This window comes from Sapajus apella, unplaced genomic scaffold (assembly GCF_009761245.1).
Source record: "Sapajus apella isolate SASKATOON/1434 unplaced genomic scaffold, GSC_monkey_1.0 scaffold40, whole genome shotgun sequence".
Taxonomy (NCBI): Eukaryota; Metazoa; Chordata; class Mammalia; order Primates; family Cebidae; genus Sapajus; species Sapajus apella.
The window spans coordinates 218,230-244,071 of NW_022436980.1; the positions used below are offsets into that span (position 1 = coordinate 218,230).

Genomic DNA, 25,842 nt, shown 5'->3' on the forward strand with positions numbered 1-25,842 from the left:
ATTAGAAAACAAACAACTTTTGGAAAGACACAGCCCCACAGTTGAACGCTTGGTAAGTTTTCAATTCTTTGTTCAAATAAGAAGGATCTGTTTTCTTTAAGAGATTGTAGTCCTGTACCAGGTAAGTGAAGCTAGGGCTGATTGTTAGCACTTACCCTCTTGGGAGGTGAATTTGTACAGTACAAGCTGGTGAGTGAAAAAAGGTTGTACAGCCTTTAAAAAGGTATGAACAATTTATATAATTAAGGTTTAACGTTTATTTCTTCATTTGAAATATGTTTATTTTGTTCATTAGTTTATCCTCAGTGGATAGCATAATGTCTAGCTGTAGAAACTGGAAATTATTTGATGTATAGTTGAGTGAATGAATAGATAATATAAAGCTTTATATTATCTTGGAAACTGAGAACATTGGCATTCCATTTGACTCAACGGATTCTTCCAGCTCCAGCATCTACTCTTTTCTCCTGCATTATCCTCAAGGAAATGTTTAAGTCTGAGCCCTCACTCTATTTTACCTGTAGTTCACTGGGGTATAAGGAAGTTTGAGATCCACGTAGAAAATCATAGTTATAACCTTTCACCATATACAAAAATGAACTTGAGATTGGTTAAATATTTTAATGTAAGACCTCAAACAATAAGAATCCTAGAAGATAACCTAGGAAATACCATCGTGGACACTGGCCTTGAAAAAGAATTTATGACTTAAATCCTCAGAAACAACTGAAACAAAAACAAAAATTGATGAGTGGGACCTAATTAAACTAAAGGGCTTCTGCACAGCAAGAGAAACAATCAATGGGGTGGACAAACTACAGAATGGGAAAAAATATTCGCAACCTACACATCCAATTAAGTTATAATATCTAGAATCTATAAGAAAGTCAAACAATTCAACAAGCACAAAACAAATTCTCCATTAAGAAGTAGACAAAAGATATGAACAGACACTTCTAAAAAAAAGACACAAGCAGCCAACAGACATATGAAAAAATGCTCAACATTATTCATTAATCATTAAAGAAATGCAAATCAAAACCACATTAAGATACCATCTTAAACCAGTCAGAATGGCTATTAAAAAGGCTGAGCGCGGTGGTTCATGCCTGTAATCCCAGCACTTTGGGAGGCTGAGGCGGGCGGATCACGAGGTCAAGAGATTGAGATTATCCTGGTCAACGTGGTGAAACCCCGTCTCTACTAAAAATACAAAAATTAGCTGGATGTGGTGGTACCCGCCTGTAGTCCCCGCTACTTGGAAGGCTGAGGCAGGAGAATCGCTTGAACCTGGGAGGCGGAGGTTGCAGTGAGCCGAAATCATGCTACTGCACTCCAGCCTGGGCGACCAAGCCAGACTCCGTCTCAAAAAAAAAAAAAAAAAAAAAAAAAAGGAAGAGAGAAAAGGCAAGAATAGTATTGGCTCTTAAATGCTATGTATAATTTTGTTTTTTTAAAGGGACATATATTCAGATACAAACATAAGGATGGTCATTGTTAGAATTCATGAACTATTTTTGAGGGTATAAATCAAAGATATTGTTATTAGGAGGACATGGCTGCTTTTCTTAATTTCTCAAAAGTTAGACTGTATTACAACCTTTCTAGTTTCCCTTAATAACTCCTATTGATTCTAAAAGGTTATCAAAACACTTTCATTATATTCTCATTCTTTTCTACCTCTAGAGACAATACGTTTCACTAGTTTTGTAAACTCTGCTGTTAAAGCCTTAAGTTTGCTTATTTCATAGTTATGTTTTAGTTTTATGTAATTGGGCTAAAAATTCTGCATTCACCCAAACCATACCTTTTCTGATAATCAAGATTGGATGCAGCAATTCCTACAACAGCAGGAAGAGACTGTAGAATGTAGTTTTAGGTATATGTGTGGCTATTGTATATGTATTGTATTTATATTTTGGAAATAATAACAGGCACATTGTCCTTTAAATGACCCTCTAATTATATAATAAATAAATAACACAATTAATTATCATTCTCTTTGATGGAAAATGAATAAAATCAGCAAATATTGTGATGATTTCCAATATTCTTATATAATAAACTCCATTAGCACTTTTCCCAGATGGATGCATTGCACATGGTTTAACAAATATAACATTTAATGATTACAAAACTGTTATAAGGAAAAAAAAATCTCTCATTCCTCAACTATGAATACTTATAAAGAAGAGTGGGATCTGCTCAGTAGGCCAGTATCAAGCAAAGTATTGAAGTAACAAATGAATCTTATCACAATCCATCATTTCCCCAAGTAACATAATACAAAAATAGTCAAAATTTTCCTGCTTTGAAACAGTCCACTTAATTGCATGCACAGTTTTCTGAGTCTGCTTGGAAATTAAAAATTAAGTGCAGTGGTTGTGGTGGTGTTTCTAAGTCTGCTGTAACATTAACAAAAGAAGAAACATCATAGGTAGAGGACTAAAAACAGCAAATTTACCAAAAACTTGCAGCAATTATAATAATTAATTATGAATTATTGCAAGCCTTATCAATGAGACTGGGCACAAGGAAAAAAAAGTCTACTTACACCACATCTATTCAACATTGTATTGAAGGCCCTAGCCACTTTCTTCCTTTAGAAGGAGAAAATGGAGCTTTCATTTTCACAAGGAGCATACTTGGATACACAGATAATCCAAAGAATTTTACAAACTACAAGAATTAAGAAATAGATTTAGCAAGTTTTCTAGGTGCAAGCTCAATACACAAATATTAGTGTATTTTCATATTCTAACCACAATTAAAAAAAAATAAAAATACAATAATACAAAAAAAAAAAAACAACACAAAGGAATAAATTCAATGAAAGATGTGTGAGACCTCTATAAAAAACCCCAAAAATATTGCCGGGAGAAAGTAGACATACAAATAGAGATACTAAATGAAAAATTTAATATTTTTGAATATGTTAATTCTGTCCAGTTGAGCTATAGAGCCAATGAAGTTGTAATCAAAATCTAAGCATTTGTGTGTGAACTGACAAATTCTTTCTAAAGTTATATGACAATACCAAAAAGGTAGAACAGCTACAATGATCTTTAAAATTTTAAAAAAATTATTATTATTATGTTTAATGAGACAGGTCTTGCTATGTTGCCCAGGCTGGTCTCTAAACTCCTGGTCTCAAGTGATCCTCCCTCCATGGTCTCCCAAAGTGCTGGGATTACAGGCATGAGCCACTGTGCCTGGCCAGCTATAACAGAATTTAAAGTTAGATTATGTAAATTTGATTTAGGATATCGAAGATTTATAACTATGGGAAAATGTGATCAAAGTAATATTTTAAAAATATTAATTTTACAACATGACGTGAAATTAATCATAAGAGGGAGAGAGAGGAAGTACAGACACCTACTAGAGTATTTGTATGATACCATAGGTATGGAGCAATAAATACCTAAATTAGGCTGGTGTCAATGAGTATGCAAAAGGAAGGGTAAACAAATAAGACATTCTTTACAATAAAACCAATAGAATAAGCATTAAAAATTTATGACCAAAAGAAAAATTTACATAGGATTTAACTAGATTATATATAGTCTAGATTCCTGAAGAATAAGAATAAAGAACTAACAACTTTTCAGGGATGGAATACATTGAAGAAATGCTGCAATTCTAAATTAATTTCTACAAGTCAAGATTCACTGCTTTATAATGGTATTATTAAACTTTTATAAATTTGTACAAAGTTCAAATTAAAATAATGTAAATAAAAAGGAACTACAATTTCTTGTTACTCTGTAAAAACAGATCTAATGATTTTGATGCTTATATACTTACACAGAACTATATACACATTATAGAAAAATCAGGATTATCAAATATATAAAAATTTTAAAAAACAGGTAAACCACTCATAATCTTACCACCCAAAAATTACCGTTAATTTTTTTTAACATATAGTACCTTAACGATTTATCCCTAGGAATCTTTATTCTCACATTTTAAATATATTTTAATGGGTGCATACTTTGTCTTGAAGTTCTGCTTCACATCATATTCTATTATCATTTTTCTTTGTCAATAAATATACATGTTTCCAAACTGTGGTCCAGAGGAATGGTATTATTTGCTCCTGCATATATACTGTATATTTCCCATTAATTCACATATAGCCAGAAGATGACAAGTTTCTGTATATTATCAATTTTTATTTGATACTTAGTGTTATTAATGTATCTGAAAAATAACTCTCCTTTAAAATGTCGTTTAAAGTGTTGCATTTATACTTCTGATCTTAATTTTGAGATAAACATATTTTAAAAGACATTTGTTTGTATTTGATATTTAAAATCAATTTGCTTACAGTAAATTTAATAAATGGAATTATACCTAATTACTAAAATTATAAATTTCACATTATAAGGATCATGAAAAAAAGCAATAGATTACTGCAGTGAATTACCAGAAGCCTGAAAAATGCCACTCACGTTTACCTGAGGTAGGAGACTTGCAGCGCTCAAGTTCTAGGGGAACTGGACTGTCATTCAGTTCAGTTAAACCTGAAAATACAATGAAATGAAATGAGATAAATTTTGCTAGCATTTTGTAGGTTAATTCCTCTAAGTTTAAAAGGCTTTTTAAAATGTGAAAACTACTTTACCATGTCCAAGCTATGTCAATTATTCTAATTTTTAAAAAATATTTTTATTAATTTTTTTTCTTTTTTATAGAGACAGGGTCTCACTATGTTGCCCAGGCTGGTCTTGAACTCCTGGGCTCAAGCAATCCTCCCACCTCAGCTTCCCAAAATGTTGAGATTACAGGTGTGTGCCACCATGCCTGGTCTATTCTGAAATTTGTTTAAATAAGTGATACAGGAAAAAATAAGACACAGTAACTGATCGACATACAAGAGTATTTAAACATGGATGGTACAAAGATATAAAATCCCTTTTTATTATTTTTATAAGAAATAGCTACTTTAATAAATGACCCAATTTCATTTGAAAATAGATCATAAATAATAAGAATAAGGAATTTAAAAAATACCTAATCAAATATCCTTTTAGGATATATGGTTATTGGCTCTTAAAAGATCTTTAAAAACTGCTACAAATTCTAAATTGTATATTTATTTATAAAATTTGTATTGTATATTATGTACTGTATTTTGTTTAATAATGTCAAATTCCTTATGATAAGCACTATATTTTTCTCTTATTTCTAATATTTCTTAATTTTTATTCTGCCACTTTTCTGACAAATAAAATAGACACAACAGATTAATAAACATTTTATAATTCTCTCTACTTGCCAGTCTGTATTTTTATGGCATTTGTAAAATGTTCTTCATTATGGTTTTTCTTCCTTTGTTGGAAAGTCTCACACTTTTTCCTTTGTGAAATAAATATTCATAGTTTCTATTTTAATCTGTCTCCATGCTCAGAAGAACTTGAGAGCTATTTTCAATGACCAAAATAATCTTTGTTCCTATTCCTTCCCATCACCCTCTTCTCTATACAATTTGAAGCAATAAGCTTGCTGTAGGTCCATAAAAATCACAGAATTTTGCAACTGAAAGGTGCCTGTTACAACCTAGCCCAACTCTTCTGTTTTATAAGTGAGAAACTGTAAGTTCAAAGAGTTTAAGCTATTTATTCAAAGTCACAGAAGTAAGTCAATAACAGAGCTTGACTAGGACACAGAACTCGCATTTTTACATACTATATTATTCTGCACTCAGATTTCAATTGCTTATAGAGTTCTGAATACCAGCTGAAAAGCTTAAATGTTTGCTCTATTTCTTACTTCACTGAACATTTTCAAGACTTTCAATTTAATGCTCATCCAATTTAAAATTTCTATTTTATAACATAGTACACGTAATCTTTACTGATATAAATATTACCATTAATCTGGAAATAGGCATTCATCAAACTAAACTATCTTGAACACAGTCTTAGCCTTAGATATAAAAATTAGATAGGAAAAAGTTTTGCTAAATAAGCAATAAATGTTAATCCACAGAGTTGCTGTAAGAGTATTCCAGGAACTCTTTGAAAGTGTACTGACTTAAACAGGCTGTGTTATCTGATAGCAAATTAGAAACAGCAGGTTATAAACAGGAGGAGAACTTGAAACATTAAGAAAAGTAATGTGGAACAACAGCCAAAGAATGGGCAGAGAAAGGAACTATAATGACTAGTGAGTGAGTTATATGGGACCATTTAACAGAGGTGGGAGTTTTACAGATCTCTGAAAGGCTTTTAAAGACATCACTATAAGTCAAGTCAGTGAATCAAATTTATTGAATGCCTACTGTGCCACACATTCTTTGTAGTAATAATACTAACAGCAACAAATGTCTATTATTTTGTACCTAATTCTCTGCTAAATACTTTACATACATTTTTTTCACACCTACCAATACAACGAGAAGGGGTTATAATATTAACCCCATCATACAGATAAGAGGAACACAGGTGATAAGAAATAAGAAATTCTCCAAAGTTAAACGACTAGGAGGTAGGATGAAATTTTGTCACTATAATATAGATAGTAAGTAAGAAGTTATGATGTACATGTTAGAAAGAGTTTCATCAAAATTTTAAAATACAAAATTTGGTGGTTAAAGAGTTAAGTTCATTTATCTGGAAAATGCCATCTTTTCTATTTCTGTACTGTCTATTGATTCTGTTGTTTTTCCTAGTTACTTCTGAATTCACCTACTTTCCTGATGAAAGTAGGAACTAAACTGAATATGGATCTAACAATAATAGTAAAACTACTCCCATGTGCCAATTTACAACGTCAAAAACCTAAAGTAGTTTTATAGTCATCATCATTAAATACTATATAGTTATTCAAAACAATCATTATTTAAAAATAAACATTTTTTGGACTATAGAAGTAATGCTTTGTCCCTCTAGAAAACTTGGAAGATACAGAAAAGTGATTGGGGGATTAAAAAATACATAATTTCATAATAATTTTGGCTTTTTCCTTCCTTCTTTTTTTTTTTTCCTTGAGACAGAGTGTCACTCTGTCGCCCAGGCTGAAATGCAGTGGTGCCATCTTGGCTCGCTGCAACCTCCTCCTCCTGGGCCTCAACCAATTCTCCTGCCTCAGCCTCCCGAGTAGCTGGGATTACAGGCGTGTGCCACCAAGCCTGGCTAATTTTTATATTTTTAGTAGAGACAAGAGTTCACCATATTGGCCAGGCTGGTCTCGAACCCCTGACCTCAGGTGATCCACCTGCCTTGGCCCTCAAAGTGCTGGGATTACAGGCGTGAGCCACCACACCTGGCCCCTTCCAGGATGATTTTTAATCCAATAAAGATAGTTTCACATTCTGATTTTTCTAATAACATTTATTTCTTAAACAATTTCTCCATTTTAAAAAACTTTACCAAATCTTTATAAAAATATACCACACATTTTATCTAACAGTCCTCCATTGTGAAACATTTGGATTTTCCAGTCTTTATCATACCAAATAATGCTGCAATAAATGACTATATGTGAAAATCTTTGATTTATGTTTTACCTTCAAAGAGTTCCATAATTTCCACTATGGTATGATAGGGGCTGTTCATTTTGCATTCTCCCTAGCAACTTACAGGAGTTTCAATTGCTCAATATCTCCACCAACACTAGGTATTAAATTAAAATTTTAGTCCTTCTGATCATAGTAATATTTTATTATGATTTTAATTTAAATTTCCCTGATGACTATTGATAGTTGGAACATTTTCATGTGCTTATTGGCTAATCATATATCTTCCTGATCCTATTCCAATCTTTGGTTTATTTTTTATGTTGGACTGCTTCTATTTGTGTTATGTAGTAGTAAGAATTCTTCATATACTTAAGAATTATTTGTCAAAAATAGGCATTGTGAATATTTTCTTTCAGTATGTAATTTATCTTTTAATTTTCTTAATGGTGTCTTTTTTTTGAGACAGTGTTGTTGTCCAGGGTTCAAGTGATTCTCCTGCTTCAGCCTCCCAAGAGGCTGGAATTACAGGTGTAATTACATGGTGTAATGCCATCATGCCTGGCTAATTTTTGTATTTTTAGTAGAGACATGGCTTCTTGGCCTTGGCCTCCCAAGGCACTAGGATTACAGGCATAAGCCACCACACCTGGCCTCTTAATGGTGTCTTTTGATAAGCAGAAATTTAATTCACTTGAAGAACAATTTATTATTATTATTATTTCTTTTGAGATGGAGTCTTGCTCTGTTGCCCAGGCTGGAGTGCAATGGTGTGACCTTGGCTCACTGCAACCTCCGACTCCCTGGTTGAAGTGATTCTCTTGCCTCAGCCTCCCAAGTAACTGGGATTATAGGCATGTGTCACCACACCCAGCTAAGTTTTTGCATTGTTAGTAGAGACAGGATTTTACCATGTTGGCCAGGATGGTCTTGATCTCCTGACTTCGTGATCTGCCCGCCTCGGCCTCCCAAAGTCCTGGGATTGTAGGCGTGAGCCACCGCACCCAGCCAATTCATTATTTTTTAATTGTGATTTCTTCATGATTCTGGTCTAAGTAGTTAGTGCCAAACCTATGAAGATACTATTCTTTGGTTTTCTTCAAGAACTTTAAAAATGATTGGTTGTGACATGAAGTAGGGATTAAAGTTCATTTTTCCTCCGATTTGTTTGCCCAGTTGTTCCACTATTATTTGTTAAAAAGACTTTCGTTATTGATTTTTATTGGTGCCTTTGTCAAAAACAAATTGGCTATGTATGTGTGGATCTATTACTGGACTTTTTATTCTGTAATGATTGGTTTTTCTTTTTTCAGTTACCACACTACCATAATCAATGCAGCTTTAAGGTACATCTTGACATCAGGTGGTAAAGTCCTCCAATTTTGTTCTCCTTTACCAAGAATGTTTTAGTTATTCTAGATCCTTTGCATTTCCATATACATTTTAGGATCAATTTCTCAACTTCTACAAATAATATGTTAGGTTTTATTCTAGGACTGTGATAAACATATAGCTTAATTTGATAGAATAAAGATCTTTTAAAAATTGAGTCTTCCAATCTGTAAACATGGTAGTCCCCTCCATTTAAATAATTTTTAAAATGTTTCTTTCTGCAATATTTTGGAGATTTTGGTATTAAGGTCTTCTACATAGCATTTTCCCAGTCATCTAATTCTTTTTTGATCTTCTGTCTAGTTCTTGTGTCCATTTTTAAAAGTGGAGTTTTGAAATTTCCAACAATTATTGTTATGTTTCTCTTTTTGATCATGTTAGATATTGATTCAGATATTTTTGTAACTCTGTTTTTTGGGGCATGTATGTTCATAATTACTATATCATCTTGATTGACACTTTTATCATTATAAAACTCCCTCTTTATTTCTAGTGACATTTTGTTTGCTTTAAAATCTATTTTTTTAATAGTATTAGTATAGTAACTTCAGTTTTCTTATGGCTGTGGTTCATATGTTCTTTTTCAATTCATTTTCAACATATTTACATCTTTAAATCTAATATCTCTCTCACAGACAGCATATAGTCAGATCTTGACTTTTAAAAAGAAGTTTCATAATCTGTCTTTTGATTAGATTGTTTAATCCCTTAATAGTTGGGTTACACTTGTCATTTTCCTTTTGGTTTTCTCTGTCTCTTCTCTTATTCTGATCCACTAGTCCTCTTTTACTGCTTTTTTTGGCATTAAGTAAATATTTTCTTGTGTAGCATTTCATTCCTTTAATTAATCTTTCACCATATATTTTGGAGATTTCCTAGTGGAAAAAGTTACCATATACATTTAGAACTTATTGTATACATCTTATCAAAGTCTACTTCAGATGTATACTGACTTAATTCCAGTGAGATACAGAAATGTTAATTTTTAATAGCTGTATTCCCTCTTATGTGCTGTTATTGGTATACAAATTAAATCTATATATTTTACAAACCCAATAAAACATTATAATTACTACTTTATATACTTTTATGTCTTTTATAAAAGCTAAGAAATAAGAGCAAGCATATATTTATAACCTCCTTATTTACCATTTACCATTTTTTGTATATTTATTTGTTCTGGTGAATCCAGGCTATCATCTGGAATAATCTGTTTACTTAAACACAACTTTGCTCCCACTCAGTTCCTTTGTGCTGTTATTGACAGATGTATTTTATTTCTATATGTTATAGATCCCCAAATAACAATTATATATATATATATATGTGTGTGTGTGTTGTTTTATAAACTGTGTTAAAAATCAGCTAAGAGAAGAAATAATGTATTTATACTCTTTCATAATTACAGTTACCTTAACAATGCTCTTTGTTCCTTTGTGTAGATTTAAATTAAAATCTAGGTTCATTTTCTTTCAGCCTGAAAAACTTCCTTTAGTATTTCTTGTAAGATGGCTCTGCTACTAATATATTCTCTCAGTTTTTGTTTATCTGACAATGACTATTTCACCTACATTTTAGAAAAATACTTTTGCTGGGTATGAGTTTTTCTTTAAATTTTAAGTTTTGGGGCACATGTGCAGGACATGCAGGTTTCCTACATATGTAAATATGTGCCATGGTGTTTTGCTGCACTTATCAACCCATCATCTAGGCATTAAGCCTCACATATATTAGTACCTGTAATTTATCCTAATGCTCTCCCTCCCACTGTCCCCACAACAAGCCCAGTGTGTGGTGTTCCTCTCTGGATATAAGTTTCTTGAATGACAGTATTTTCCTTTGACAATTTGAATATGCCGTCCCATTACCTTCTGGCCTCCATTGTTTCTGATGAGCTGTTAATCTTGTAAGAGATCCGTGTATGTGACAAGCAATTTTTCTCCTATTGCTTTCAAGATTTTCCTTTTGTATTTGCCTTTTAGCATGTTTCAGCATGTTTACTATGATGCATCTGGTTGTAGATATTTTCCATTTATCTTCTCAGAGTTTACTGAACCTCTTGAATGTGTAGATTAATGATTTTCATAAAATTTGGGAGGTTTTTAGTCATTATCTCTTCAAATATTTTTCTCCTTTCTCTGTCTCTCCTCTCCTGCTAATTCTATTATGTATATGTTGGTGTACTTAATTGTGTCCCATGTTTCTCTGAGGCTTTATTTTTCTTCATTTTTTTCTCTTCATTCTTCAGAATGCACTGTCTCTATCAATCTATTTTCAATTTTATTGGTTGTTATTTTTGCTAGTTCAAATCTGTTCAGTCCTACTACTGAATTTTTCTGTTCACTTATTGTATCTTTCAACTTCAGAATTTCCATTTGGTTCTTTTGTAATTTCTATTTCTTTATTTATGTTCTCTATTTCATGAGACACTGTCATCATAGCTTCCTTTACTTCTTTAAGTATAGTATCTATCCGTTTTTTAAGCATGTTTATAATGGTTGTTTTGAGCTCTTGGTCTGTTCAATCCAACATCTGCACTTTCTCACAGGAAATTTTTGTTGCCTTTTTTTCCCTGTGACTGAGCCACACTTTGTTTCTTTGCAAGTCTCATGATATTTTGTTGAGAACTGGATATTTTAGGTAATATATTGTAGCACTTCTGGGTACTAATGACTGATTTCTCTCTCCCTTCTCCAGTTTTTGCTGTTTGCTTATTTATTTATTTAGTGATTTGGCTAGGCTATTTTTGTGAGGTTTATTTCCTCTACATTGTGAAGACTTTGGTGTTGCTTCTCAGAAGGCACAGTATTCCGTATGCATACAATGTGGGATGGCAGTAATTTCAGCAGGGTTCTCTTTGACAAACTCCCTCATCTCTCTGTTAAGCTGCCTGTCTCTGTTGATATCATATATAGCTATTACACTGCCAAATCACAGCTGGGAAATTGCTCTATTATTTTATTGTTTTTAAACCTTAGCATCCACCAGGTGTTCTATTATTTTTCACAGTCCCCTGGGACTTATATTGTACAGTATTCTGATCTAATTTAATTTGATAAGGGGTAATTTTTGAGGCTAGTTTTTGAGGTTTAAATCCCAGGAAGACTCTTCTTAGGAGTCTCTTTCCTTGGTTCTCACTGGTGAACTAGCTTACGTATGGCCTAGTTTGTTGCCCCTAATTAAGAGGTGCTATCAATTACTTCCTCTCATTTTATTATCATCAAATTTCCCATTGGTTTTGAGAGCACGCTTAGGCTTGAACTTTCCCACACTGTTTCATATAAGGCTAGTCACTTTGGGGAGCGCTTTGAAGCTCTCTATTCCTGTAGACTGACTTTCTTTCCTGGTCAAAACCTTGACTCACTAGTCTGGGCCCTGGGCAAAGGTGGTATCCTGTGGTCTTCTCGGCTTATCATTTCTAGCATGTAACTTCTGCCCTATGAGCAAGATGGGGTAAGGGCAATCAGTATTTATGGTACTGAGGTCTATGCCTGGGGTAGAGCTTCTGTCCTGTGAGTTGGGGATGGACAGAAGGGAGCCTCTGACCTCTTGGTAACACTTCCCAGGAATTTGGTCTCTTCAACTTGTAGCTGGAGGGGATGAGAAATGCTGGTAACCTGGAAGGGGAGAGGAATTAAGTGAGTTGTGGTTCAAGTGCCACAGACTCTCATTGTTTCTACCAAGTTTCAGTAGATTTTCTTGAATAAATATTTCTTCATTTGCTATATGCCCTTAGGACAATTTCCAGAGACTTTCCATGGTTGTTTTAAAAATAGCTTTCACTAATTATGTTTTTCCATGATGCTCCTCAGGCTGCCAGCTGGAAGTCTATCCTATTCATGGTATTTTTCAAAAGTTCATTTCCAAATTGTTTGCTGTTATGTATATAGAAATATAATTAATTGTCTACTGACATGCATTCTTCAATCTTGCTAAATTCACTTATTATTTTTGTAGTTTCCTTTGGGTTTTCTACATACACCATCAACAAGTAAAGAGAGTTTTAACATTTTCTTTCTAATCTTTAGACACATTATTTTTTTAATCTTGCTTTTTGTCCTTACTAGGTTATTAACTACAATGTTGGATGAAAATGATGACAGTCAACATCCTCCCCAGTTACTGATTCTAGAAAAACAAAAATTCAGTATTTCACAATCAAGTATGATGCTACAGATTTTTCACTGTACGATTTATTCTATTAAGGAAATATTCTTCTATTCTTGTTAAGGATTTTTATTTTAAAATATCTAATTTTGCCAAATGTTTTCACATGTATTGAGATGATTGTATTATTTTCTCCTTTCTTATGTTAATCAGTATTTTACATTCATTGATCTTCAAATTTTAAACTTTCATTCTTGGGATAAATCCACCTTGGTTATGATGCTTTATCTTTCTTTTATATGTCTGCTTTCCATTTGCTAATATTTTATTTCTGATTTTTGCCTGTAGTTCCATAAACGAGGCAGGCCTGTACTTTTATTTTATTGTCTTTGTCAAGTGTTAGTTATCAACATTGTGCTGGTTTCAAACAAACAGCTGGAAAGATTTCCTTCTTATATTCCCTGGAAGAACTTGCATAATATTGGTGTTACTTCTTGCTTAAGTGTTTGATAGAGTTAACAGGTGCAGTCATCTACGGCTTGTAGTTTTCTTTGTTGTGGGTATTTAATTTTGAATTCAAAATTTTTAATGATCGGAGTTACATATATTTTTCAATGTCTTTAGTGTCAGTTTTGGTAAGTTTTGTCTTTCAAGAAATCTCTGAATTTAATCTAAATTGTCAATTTCTGGGAATAGAGTTAATGATATTACTTTATTATCTTTAATGTCTGTAGAATCCACAGTAATGCTTTTTTTTTTCACTCCTAGTATTAATTACTTATGTTTCTTCTTTCTGGATCAGTATTGTTAGGGTTTTATATAATATTTTTGAAGAAATGTTTTGGGGTTTTGTTGATCTACTCTGGTTTGCCCTCTATTTCATTCACTTTTGATGATTATTATTTCCTTTCTTCTCTTTACTTTGGGTGGGTTTCATCACTCTTACTTTTTAGTGTCTTAATCAAGAGTTTTAGGTCATGAAATTGAGACTAAAAAAAAACTAACATAGCATCCAATGTTCTGAATTTTCCTCTAAGCACTGCTTCAGCAGCAGCTCATAAATTTTGATAAGTTGTGTTTATATTTTCACTCAGTTCAAAAATATTTAAAAATTTCCTTTGTGATTTCTTTTTAAAGCCATCGGCTATTTAGAGATGTTTAATTTTCAACCATTAGGACATTTTATACATATTATTGATTCCTAATTTAATTCCTTTTGTGGCCAGAGAACATATTCTACTTAATTTCAATTACTTGTAATTTATTATAACTTGTTTTATGGCCCAGTCTATCCTTGTGAATGTTACATGTTTACACGAAAAGAATTTGTATTTTCAATTGCATTGTGTAGGTCTGTATATAATGAGATTAATTTGGTTAAGAGAGTTGCTTAAGTGTTTTATAACCTTACCAATTTTTGTGTATTTGTTCTGTCAGTTACTAAAGAGAAATGATGAATTTCCAGCAATGATAGCAGAATTGTCTATTTCTTAGCTTTGCCAGATTTTGCTTCATATACTTTGAATATTTATTAGGTTTGTACAAGTATATAGGATTTTTATATCATTCTGGTAATTTATTTTATTAATTTGAACAATTTATCTCCTTGCCTTGAAGTCTACTTCATCTAATATTAATATAGCCATAGAGACTTTCTTGTGGTGTTTTCATGGAATTCTTTTCCCCTTCTTTTACTTTCAACCTATTAATTTTTTACTAATTAACGTGCATCTTTTATAAACAGCCTATACACTGTTCTTGGTATTTGTTTCTTTTTAGTCCTGTCTCAGAAGCTCTTTTTCTTTTTTGGAATGTTTATTCTATTTACATTTAATATAATCTTTGGTGGGGTTAAGTTTATATCTGTCATCTTTCTATTTGTTTAATTTGTCTTCTCAGTTCTTTTTTCTACTGTTCCTCATTTCTGTCTTTTGAGAAAATAAAATATATTTAGTATTCCATTTTATGATCTCTTTGGCTTCTTGGCGTTACCTCTCCATTTTATTTTCTTTAATGGGAGTTCTAGGGACTATAATGGGCATCTATTTATTAGATTCATTACAGTCTATCTTTAACTATTCTTACATCACTTCTCCTATGTTGATAAAAACAACAGTATAATTTTGTATACTTCTTTTCTATACTTTGTGTTACTGTTGTCATACATTTTACTTCTACATGTTATAAATCCCATAATACATTGTTACTTCTTAAAGAGTAATGAAGAATTTAAGGAAAGATAAAATATCTTTTTATATTTACCCACATATTTATTACTTCCAGTGCTCTTCATTCTCACCTTTATTCCTAATTTTCCATCTGTTTTTTTTCTTCTGCTTTAAAAATTTTCTTTACTATTTCTTATAGTACAGATCTGTTAATTTATTTGCTTTCATTTTTGAATAATATTTTTGCTAGATATAGAATTCTGGATTGACAATTATTTTTCCTCTAGCACTTAAAATATGTCTTTATATTGTATATGGCTTCAATTATTTCTGAAGGAAAAAAATCACTCATTATTCATATTGTTCCCTTTGTGTATGTGTGTATGTTTCAGTATTGCTTTTACAATTTTCTCTTTTATATTGGTTTTAGTGGTTTGACTATGAGGGCTTTCATTTTTTAATTTTCATTTTTCGAGGGTAGCATTTTTTAATATATATATTTTATTGCTTTTTAGGTTTTGGGGTACACGTGAAGAATATGCAGGATTGTTGCCTAGGTACATACATGGCAGTGTGGTTTGCTGCCTTCCTCCCCATCACCTATATCTGGCATTTCTCCCCATGTTATCCCTCTCCAACTCCCTCCCCCCTACCACTGACCCTGTCCTAGTTCCCCCCCACCACAGACCTCAGTGGGTGATGCTCCCCTCCCTGTGTCCATCTGTCCTCATTGTTCAACACCCACCTATGAGTGAGAACATCTGGTATTTGATTTTCTGTTCTTGTGTCAGTTTGCTGAGAATGATGGTCTCCAGGTTCATCCATGTCCCTACAAAGGACACAACTCATTGTTTTTATGGCTGCATAGTATTCCATGGTGTATATGTGCCATATTTTCCCTGTCCAGTCTATCATTGATGGGCATTTGGGTTGGTTCCAAGTCTTTGCTATTGTAAACAGTGCTGCAATGAACATTCGTGTGCATGTGTCCTTATAACAGAATGCTTTATAATCCTTTGGATATATGCCCAGTAACGGGATTGCTGGGTCAAATGGAATTTCTATTTCTAGGTCCTTGAGGAATTGCCATACTGTCTTCCACAATCGTTGAACTAATTTACACTTCCACCAACGATGGAAAAGTGTTCCTATTTCTCCACATCCTCTCCAGCATCTGTTGTCTCCAGATTTTTTAATGATTGCCGTTCTAATTGGTGTGAGATGGTATCTCAATGTAGTTTTGATTTCCATTTTTCTCTCTTTTTTTTTTTTGAGACGGAGTGTTGCTCTGTTGCCAGGCTGGAGTGCAGTGGTGCAATCTTGGCTCACTGCAACCTCCGCCTCCTGAGTTCAAGCGATTCTTCCACCTCAGCCTCCCGAGTAGCTGGGACCACAGGCACGTGCCACCACACCTGGCTAATTTTTTGTATTTTTAGTAGAGATGGGGCTTCACCATGTTGGCCAGGATGGTTTCGATCTCTTGACCTCATGATCCACCTGCCTGGAGCTCTCAAAGTGCTGGGATTACAGGCGTGAGCCACTGCGCCTGGCCTGATTTGCATTTCTCTAATGACCAGTGATGATGAGCATTTTTTCATATGTTTGTCAGCCTCATATATGTCTTCTTTTGAAAAGTGTCTGTTCATATCCTTTGCCCACTTTTGAATGAGTTGGTTTTTTTCTTGTAAATATGTTTTAGTTCTTTGTAGATTCTGGATATCTTTGTCAGATGGGTAGATTGCAAAAATTTTCTCCCATTCTGTTGGTTGCCGGTTGACTCTAATGATTGTTTCTTTTGCTGTGCAGAAGCTCTGGAGTTTAATTAGATCCCATTTGTCTATTTTGGCTTTTGTTGCCAATGCTTTTGGTGTTTTAGTCATGAAGTCCTTCCCTATGCCTATGTCCTGAATTGTTTTGTCTAGGTTTTCTTCTAAGGTTTTTATGGTGTTAGGTCTTATGTTTAATCCATCTGGAGTTAATTTTAGTGTAAGGTTTCAGGAACAGGTGCAGTTTCTACTTTCTGCACATGGCTAGCCAGTTAACTGTGGTTTTCTTTGTACTTTTTTTTTTTCTTTTTGAGATAGGGTCTCTTTTGCCCAGGCTGGACTGCAGTGGTGCAATCATGGCTCACTGCAACCTCTGCCTCCCGGCTCAAGTGATCCTCCCACTTCAGCCTCCCAAGTAGCTGGGACCACAGGCGCATACCCCACTAATATTTTTTATTTTTGGTACAGACAGTGTTTCACCATATTGGGCCGGTTGCTCTTGAACTCCTGATCTCAAGTGATCCACCTGCCTCAGGCTCCCAAAGTGCTGGCATTACAGGCATGAGGGTGTTTGAGCTTCTGGGATGTTTCAGTTGATGTTTTTCATCAAATTTAGAAAAAATTTCAGCCATAGTCACTGATGTTCATTTAGCTTAACTGTTTTTTTTTTTTTTTTTTAAATCTCTGTGCTTCTATTTGGATCATTTCTATTGATCTGTATTCAAGTTAACTGATAGTTCCTACTGCTGTGCAATATATTGTTAAAGCAATCCTGTGAACTCTTGTTTTTGGAAGGAATGCATTTTTATTCAAAAAGCCCTATTTAGGTTCCTTGGTACTATGTATCAAGGGTGCCTTGACACTTCCATAAAGACATTTAAATGTTACTGTCGCTGAAAAAACAGTTTTAGAATATGAAACCTTCACCCTCACGGTTTCTATGAATATGAAACACCTTAAGAAGGAAAAACATCACCAGCTTAATTATTTCTATAAAGTATTTTCCTTGTTTGCTCTTCATGTTGCTAGTGGGAAAAGATAACAATACTGTTTTCAAAAAATGACAATGATAGATGATTTCATGAAACTTGCTTTTGATTTTTTGTCTACTTAATGCCTCAGTTCATAGATCAAAGATGAGTATAGGGTTATATATTATACTTCCATGTTGGTTGTGACAAGATTTGCTAGGAGAGCAAATACAATTGAAAAGATGCTGTTGGTGATTATTACCCTACACTGACTTCACAACGGTTCTTATAATTAGGAGAAGCAGCCAAAACACACTTAACTTTACATATGTAATCAACATATATATACAATGGTAAAAAATACACAACACGAAATCTACCTTCTAAACAAACTTTTATGAGTATATTACAGTATTGTTTACCATATTCACACTGTTGTACAGCAGATATTTAGAACCTGTTCATCTTGTATAACTCAAACTATGTGTCCCTTGAACAGAAACTCTCTATTTTTCCCTTTCCACTATTTTAGATTTATGCCATATAAGTGGAATCATGTAGTATTTGTCCTTCTGTGACTGGCTTATTTCATCTAGTGTAATGTCCTGAAGCTCATCATGTAGCATATGACAAGATTTTCTTCTTAAAGGCTAATATTCCATTATATGTTATGTACCATTATTTTCTTTATTCATTCATCTGTCTGCAGATATTTAGGTTATGTAGAAGCTTTTAGTTTGATGCAGTATCACTTACATATGTTTGCCTTTATTGCCTGTGCCTTTGATGTCATATTCAAGAATTTGTTGCTAAGATCAATGTTATGAAGGTTTTCACCTATATTTTCTCTGGAAGTTTTACAGTTTTAGGTCTTACATTTAAGCTTTTAATGCATTTTGGCTTTAGTATCGTGTATTGTGTAAAATAATACAAATAGCCAACGGTTATATTAAAAAACATTACTAATCAACATTGCTAATCATCAGGGAAATGCAGATTGAAACTACAATGAAATATCACCTCATACCTGTTATGATGGCCATTATAAAAAACAAAACAAACAGAAACAAAATAACAAGTGTTTTGATGAAAATTTGGAGAAATTTGCATTGTTGTGCACTGTTGGTGGGAATGTAAAATGGTACCGCTGTTATGGAAAACAGCATTGAGGTTCATCAAAAAATAAAAAATAGAACTACCATATGATCCAGCAATCCTACTTGTGGGTATTTATCCAAAAGAATTGAAAACAGGATCCTCAAAGAAATATTAGCACTCTTAAGTTCAATGCAGCATCATTCATAATAGCTAAGAAACAACCACGAACTTTTAATTTTACATATTTTAAGTTCTATAATACCCATTTGGTTCTTTTTCAGAGTTTCAGTTTCTCTCCTAAAATTCCCTAACATATTTACTCAGCCAAGCCATCTTTTCCTATATATTCTTTTTGGTGGGGGACACAGAGAGGGGGTTGCGGAGTCTCCCTCTGTCACCCGGGCTGGTGTACAGTGGTGGAATCTCAGTTCACTGCAACCTCCACCTCCTGGGTTCAAGCGATTCTCCTGCCTCAGCCTCCCAGGTAGCTGGGACTACAGGTGTGTACCACAACACCCGGCTAATTTTTGTATTTTTAGTAGAAATAGGTTTTTGCCACGTTGGCCAGGCTGGTCTGGACCTCCTGACCTCAGGTGATCTGCCTGCCTCGGTCTCCCAAAGTGTTGGGATTACAGGCATGAGCCACTGTGCCTGGGCATCTTTTCCTATAGTTATTTTACAGTTCTTGGCTGCTAATTCCAGTTTGGGCTATCTATGGATCTGCTTTGATTGACTTTTTTCCCCCACTCAATTACGAGTCACAATTTTCTGCTTCTCTGCATGTTTTCTAATTTCTGATGGTATGCTATTTGTACAACCCAGTAGTGAAAACTAAAGAATAATTCACATATATGTATATTATCACTAATATCAGTGATATCACACACACACACACACACACACACACATATATATATATATATGTATATATATATATATATGTGTATATATATATATATACATATATATATATAATCATTCAGATTCTACAAAGCATTTAACTAAGCTGGGGCTGGGCTGTAGCTTTAATAAGATTAAATTCCACTATTGTTTCAAATTGGACTATGAAAATCTCTGTTTGCTTCTCCATCCAACACTGAATCCTTCACACCCCCTTTGCCAAGGGACTGATGACTAATCTTATTAGTATTTGTGCAGTGACACAATTGGGATGCTGTTTCAGATAGGTTTTTTTTTGGTTTTGTTTTGAGACAGAGCCCTTCTGTTTCCCAGGCTGGAATGCAGTGACACGATCTAGGCTCACTGCAACCTCTGCCTCCTGGGTTCAAATTATTCTCCTGCCTCAGCCTCCCAAGTAGCTGGAATTACAGGTGCCCACCACCATGTCCAGCTAATTTTTTTTTATTTTTAGTAGAGACGGGGTTTTGCCATGTTAGCCAGGATGGTCTCATCTCCTGACTTCGTGATCCACCCACCTGGGCCTCCCAAAGTACAGGGATTACAGGGGTGAGCCACCACCCTTGGCCTGTTTCAGATAGTTTTAATTATCTTAATTCACTTTTGCTTAAATTTTATAATTACCCCAGAATACAAGCACATTAAGACTGCCTAAATTGCTCTGCTTTCCAATCCACCTGCATTGCTACTTATGCAGAAAACCGAGATTGATGTCTATGGTTTAGTGGCAGGTGGTGGCTGTCATTGCCAACTTGAATGATTTTTCCATTTAGGGCTCTTTCAAATTCCAATCTATAGGTCAGTCCAAACAGCTATTAAACCTCACTGGCTATTTTCCATTCCAGTCACTAACCCCAGGTCTGGAAGCAGCGGTAGATTTCTGTTGACCTGTGAATGGTATCTCAGTTACAATTTGGTATTCAGTTAATTATACTTCTTTGAATGCATCACTCTTCCATAACCCCATAGAAAAGGATAATTTTAATTTTGTTGTCATTACTATAGGATTTTGTTATTGTTGTTTTTATCATTGTTGCTACCATTGGGGTGAAGGTCTTTTATGTCTTTTAACATCCTATCTGGAAATGAAAAGTCCCTCTTTCACTTATATTTGATATATTGGAAATACTGTGAAAGCTGGAAAGAAGACATGAGGAATCAGTGGAATGGAAACATGTTAAGCTAGTTAATCAATACCTACACTAGTAGGTATTCTACTAAAGTACTCACAGTACATGCCAAACATCATGCTTGTCCTAATACTATAATGAGAGCTAAATGGTGAAATTTCCCCGAGATTTTATGTGGATAAAGCTATGTCTGGCATATGAATAAAGTAAAGCAAATTGGCTAGTAAACTTGAAGGTTTTACAGTAATTCATCAGAAAACGTGTAATAAATTCTGGTTGGAACAGATATAGAACTCTTTTGGTAAATAAACAACTGAGTATCAGAAATACGATCCCCTGACTACTGTGAATTACACCAACTTCTATAACTTAAAAAAATATACCTATAATGTAGCTTACTTGGTAATAATAAAATAATACTTTAACAGTTTGTAAACGTTAGTTAAAATATCAGTATTGTCTAGGAGACTTTACTCAATATACAAATATTTCCATCCATATAGTCTACACTTTAAAATTTTTTCTTACTAAATTATTGTTTACCATATCAAATTGTCTTCTCTGAATGTTTTTAATTTGATTTCACATTTTGGCCAGATAATATTCTGTGGTAGACATACATTGTAGATGTAGGTGTCAGTAGAGTATCCCTACTCTTCAGTTGTGACAACAAAAAAATCCTCAGATATTACCAAATATCCCTGGGGGACAATATCATTCCTAGTTGAGAGCCTGACTCACAATGAGATTACTATTAACGAATGTCAAGAAAATTAACATATATTGCTAGATAATATCTCCTGTATTTTGTGTTTTTTTGTTGTTGTTGTTGATTTTTGTAAGTTCAAAGATAGAAACATATTTTTTCCTACTAATTACAATTCAATGTAGTTGATTTTCAACACAAAGCTTTCTAGTAAGAAATTTACACTGTAAAACTGATTTTAAAAGGAAAGGAAACCTACTAAAATATTGAATTGAAAATCAGATATAACAATCACTTGTTTCATCTCTCAATGAAACAGTGCACTTTTCAATATATCTCTTCATTCTGTAGCTCTCTCCTTTCAAGAATCTGTCTATAATAATAGACAGAGCCTCTTATTAAATGTTAGTCCTTGTACCTGTGCTTTGATTCCCCTTCCCTCTCATTTTCTTTAGAATTTTGTTCCTTTAGTTATACCCTCTCTCCCTTATCATCAATCTATTTTTCTATGGACCATTCCATATTCACATAAATTAAAAATATGCTCTTTTCTCTAAAATTAAAAAAACTGCAAACTACTCCTTTTAACATCTTACTCCAATCCAGGTATTAATCTATTTTTCAGCATCCCTTCATAACCAAATATTTTTAAAGAGGTATTCAGTTGTGCTGTTTCCTCACCTGCCACTCTTTAATACTATTTTGGCTCTATCTCATTGCATTTCATACATGCCTATTTGTATGTACTATAAAGACTATTTGGGCTTTTTTGGTTCTGTATGAATAAATTTAAATTTTACGATTTATTTTTTAGTTTTATAAAGAATAATGATGGTATTTGATGGAAATTGCATTGAATTTGTAGATTGCTTTTGAAAGTACGGTAATTTTCACAATATTGATTCTACCATCCATGAGCTTGGGATGTATTTCCATTTGTTTGTGTTGTCTATGATTTCTTTCAGCAGTGTTTTGTTTTCCTTTTAGGGAACTTTCACCTCCTTGGTTAAATTCCTAAATATTTTATTTTTTTTCAGCTGTTGTAAAAGGGGTTGAGTTCTTAATTTGATTCTCAGCTTGGTCACTGTTGATATATAGCAGTGTTATTGATTTGTGTACATTGATTTTGTATCCTAAAACTTCACCAAATTCACTTATCAGATATATGCACTTTTTGGTTATTTCTTTAGGGTTTTCTAGGCATACAATCATATCACTGGCAAACAGTGACAGTTTGATTTCCTCTTTACTGAGATGGATGTCCTTTATTTCTTTCTTTTATCTGATTGCTCTGGCTAGGACTTCCAGTACTATGTTGACTAGAAGCAATGAAAGTGGGCATCCTTGTTTTGTTCTAATTTTCAGGAGGAATGTTTTCAGCTTTCTCTCATTCAGTATAATGTTGGCTGTGCATTTGTTATAGATGGCTTTTATTACCTTTAGTTGTTTTCCTTCTATGCCAATTTTGCTGAGGATTTTAATCATAAACAGATGATGAATTTCATAGAATGCTTTTTCTGCATCTATTGAGATGATCATATGATTTTTAATTTTGTTTATGTGATGTATCACATTATTGACTTGTGTATGTTAAACCATCCCTGCATTCCTGGTATAAAACACACTTGATTGTGGTAGATTATCTTGTTGATATGCTGTTGGATTTTGTTAGCTAGTATTTTGTTGAGGATTTTTGCACCTTTGTTCATCAGGGATATCAGTCTGTAGTTTTCTTTTTTTGTTATGTCCTTTCCTGGTTTTGGTATTAGGATGATCCTGGCTTCATAGAATGATCTGGGGGAGGATTCCCTCTTTATCTTTTGGAATAGTTTCATATATATGATTGGTACCAATTCTTTGAATATCTGATAGAATTCAGCTGTGAATCCATCTGGTCCTGGACTTTTTTTGTTGGCAATTTTTAAATTACCATTTCAATCTCACTGCTTGTTATTAGTTGGTTCAAAGTTTCTATTTCTTTCTGGTTTAATCAGAAGCATTGAATATTTCCAGGAACTTATCTATCTTCTCTAGGTTTTCTAGTTTGTGTGCATAAAGGTGAACATAGTAGCCTAATGACCTTTTGTATTTCTGTTGTATTGGTTGTAATATTTCCCATTTGTTTCTAATTGAACTTATTTGGATCTTCTCTCTTCTTTTCTTGATTAATCTCACTAATGGTCTATCAATTTTTTTAATCTTTTCAAAGAGCCACCATTTGATTCATTTATCTTCTGTATTTTTTGTTTGTTTGTTTCACTTTCATTTAGTTCTGCTCTGATCTTTGTTATTTCTTTTTTTCTGCTGGGTTTGGGATTGTTCTTGTTTCTCTAGTTCCTTGAAGTGCGACCTTAGATTGTCTACTTGTGCTCTTTCAGATTTTTTGATGTAGGCATTTAATGCTATGAACTCTCCTCTTAGCAGTGCTTTTGCTGTATCCCAGAGATTCTGATAGGTTGTGTCATTATTATCATTCAGTTCAAAGAAGTTCTAAATTTCCATCTTGATTTCATTGTTTACCCAACTATCATTTAGGGGCAGATTATTTAATTTCTAAGTATTTGCATGGTTTCGAGGGTTCCTTTTGGAGTTGATTCTACTGTGTGAATTTTATTCCTCTGTGGTCTGAGAGAGTACTTGATATAATTTTGACTTTTAAAAATTTATTGAGACTTGTTTTGTGGCCTATCATATGGTCTATCCTTGTGAATGTTCTATATGCTCATGAATAGAATATATATTCTGCAGTTGTTGGGTAGAATGTTCTGCAAATATCTGTTAAGTCCTTTTGTTCTAGGGTACAGTTTAAATCCATTCTTTTTTTGTTGACTTTGTCTTGATGACCTGTCTAGTGGTATCAGTGTAATAATGAAGTATTCCACTATTATTGTGTTGCTGTCTGTCTCATTTCTTAGGTCCACTAGCAATTGTTTTATAAATTTGGGGGCTCCAATGTTAGGTGTATATAGATCTAGAATTGTAATATTTTCCTGTTGGACTAGTCCTTTTATCATTGTTTAATGTCCTTCCTTGTCTTTTTTTAAACTGTTTTTGCTTTAAACTCTGTTTTGTCTGATGTAAGAATAGCCACTCTTGCTCACTTTTGGTGTCCAGTTGCATGGACTATGTTTTTCTACTCCTTTACCTTAAGTTTATGTGAGTCCTTATGTGTTAGGTGAGTCTCTTGAAGAGAGGATAATCCTTATTCATCATTATCAAGGATACTTGATAATCCTTATTCATTTAAGTGGAGCATCTAGGCCATTAACATTCAACGATAGTATTGAGATGTGAGGTACTATTCTCTTCATCATGCTAGTCATTGAATACCTTGTTTTCTTTTTCCATTGTGTTATTTTTTTATAAGCCCTGTGATATTTATGATTTAAGGAGGTTCTATTTTAGCGTATTTTGACATTTCATTTCGGGATTTAGAATTCCTTTTAGGAGTTCTTGGAATGCTGGCTTGGTAGTGGTGAATTATCTCAGCATTTGATTGTCTGAAAAATAATTTATTTCTCCTTCATTTATGATGCTTAATTTCGCTGGATACAAAATTCTTTCCTGAGATTGCTTTAAGGAGGTTAAAGATAGGACCTCAATCCTTTCTAGCTTATAGGATTTCTGCTGAGAAATCTGTTGTTAATCTGATGTAGTTTTCTTTTATAAGTTTCCTGATGCTTTTGCCACGCGGTCTCTTAAGATTCTTGCCTTCCTCTTGATCTAGATAAACCTGATGACTATGTGCCTAGATAATGATCTTTTTGCAATGTATTTCCTGGATGTTCATTGCACTTCTTGTATTTGGATGTATAGATCTCTAGAAAGGCCAGGAAAATTTTCCTTGATTATCCTCTCAAATAAGTTTTCCAGATTTTTAGATTTCTCTTCTTCTTTGGGAACACCAATTATTCATAGATTTGATCATTTAACATGATCCCAAACTTCTTGGAGGCTTTGTTCATATTTTAAAATTATTTTTTCTTTATCTTTGTTGGATTGGGTTAATTCTAAAGTCTTGTCTTCAAGCTCTGAATTTCTTTATTCTACTTGTTATATTCTATTGTTGTAACTTCCCAGTATGTCTTCCATTTCTATAATGTGTCATTCATTTCAAGAAT

At 33.4% G+C, this 25,842-nt stretch overlaps 1 protein-coding gene across 9 annotated transcripts in view; it reads right to left on the bottom strand.

Annotated features, from left to right (window-relative positions):
- STXBP5L (syntaxin binding protein 5 like) overlaps positions 1-25,842 on the bottom strand; it is a 421,768-nt gene that overhangs the window by 88,249 nt on the left and 307,677 nt on the right. For all 9 annotated transcript variants that reach the window (XM_032298936.1, XM_032298937.1, XM_032298935.1 and 6 more), the window contains one exon: positions 4,464-4,529. In XM_032298936.1, coding sequence (XP_032154827.1) covers positions 4,464-4,529 — 66 coding nt within the window. The remainder of the gene's footprint in view (positions 1-4,463; positions 4,530-25,842) is intronic.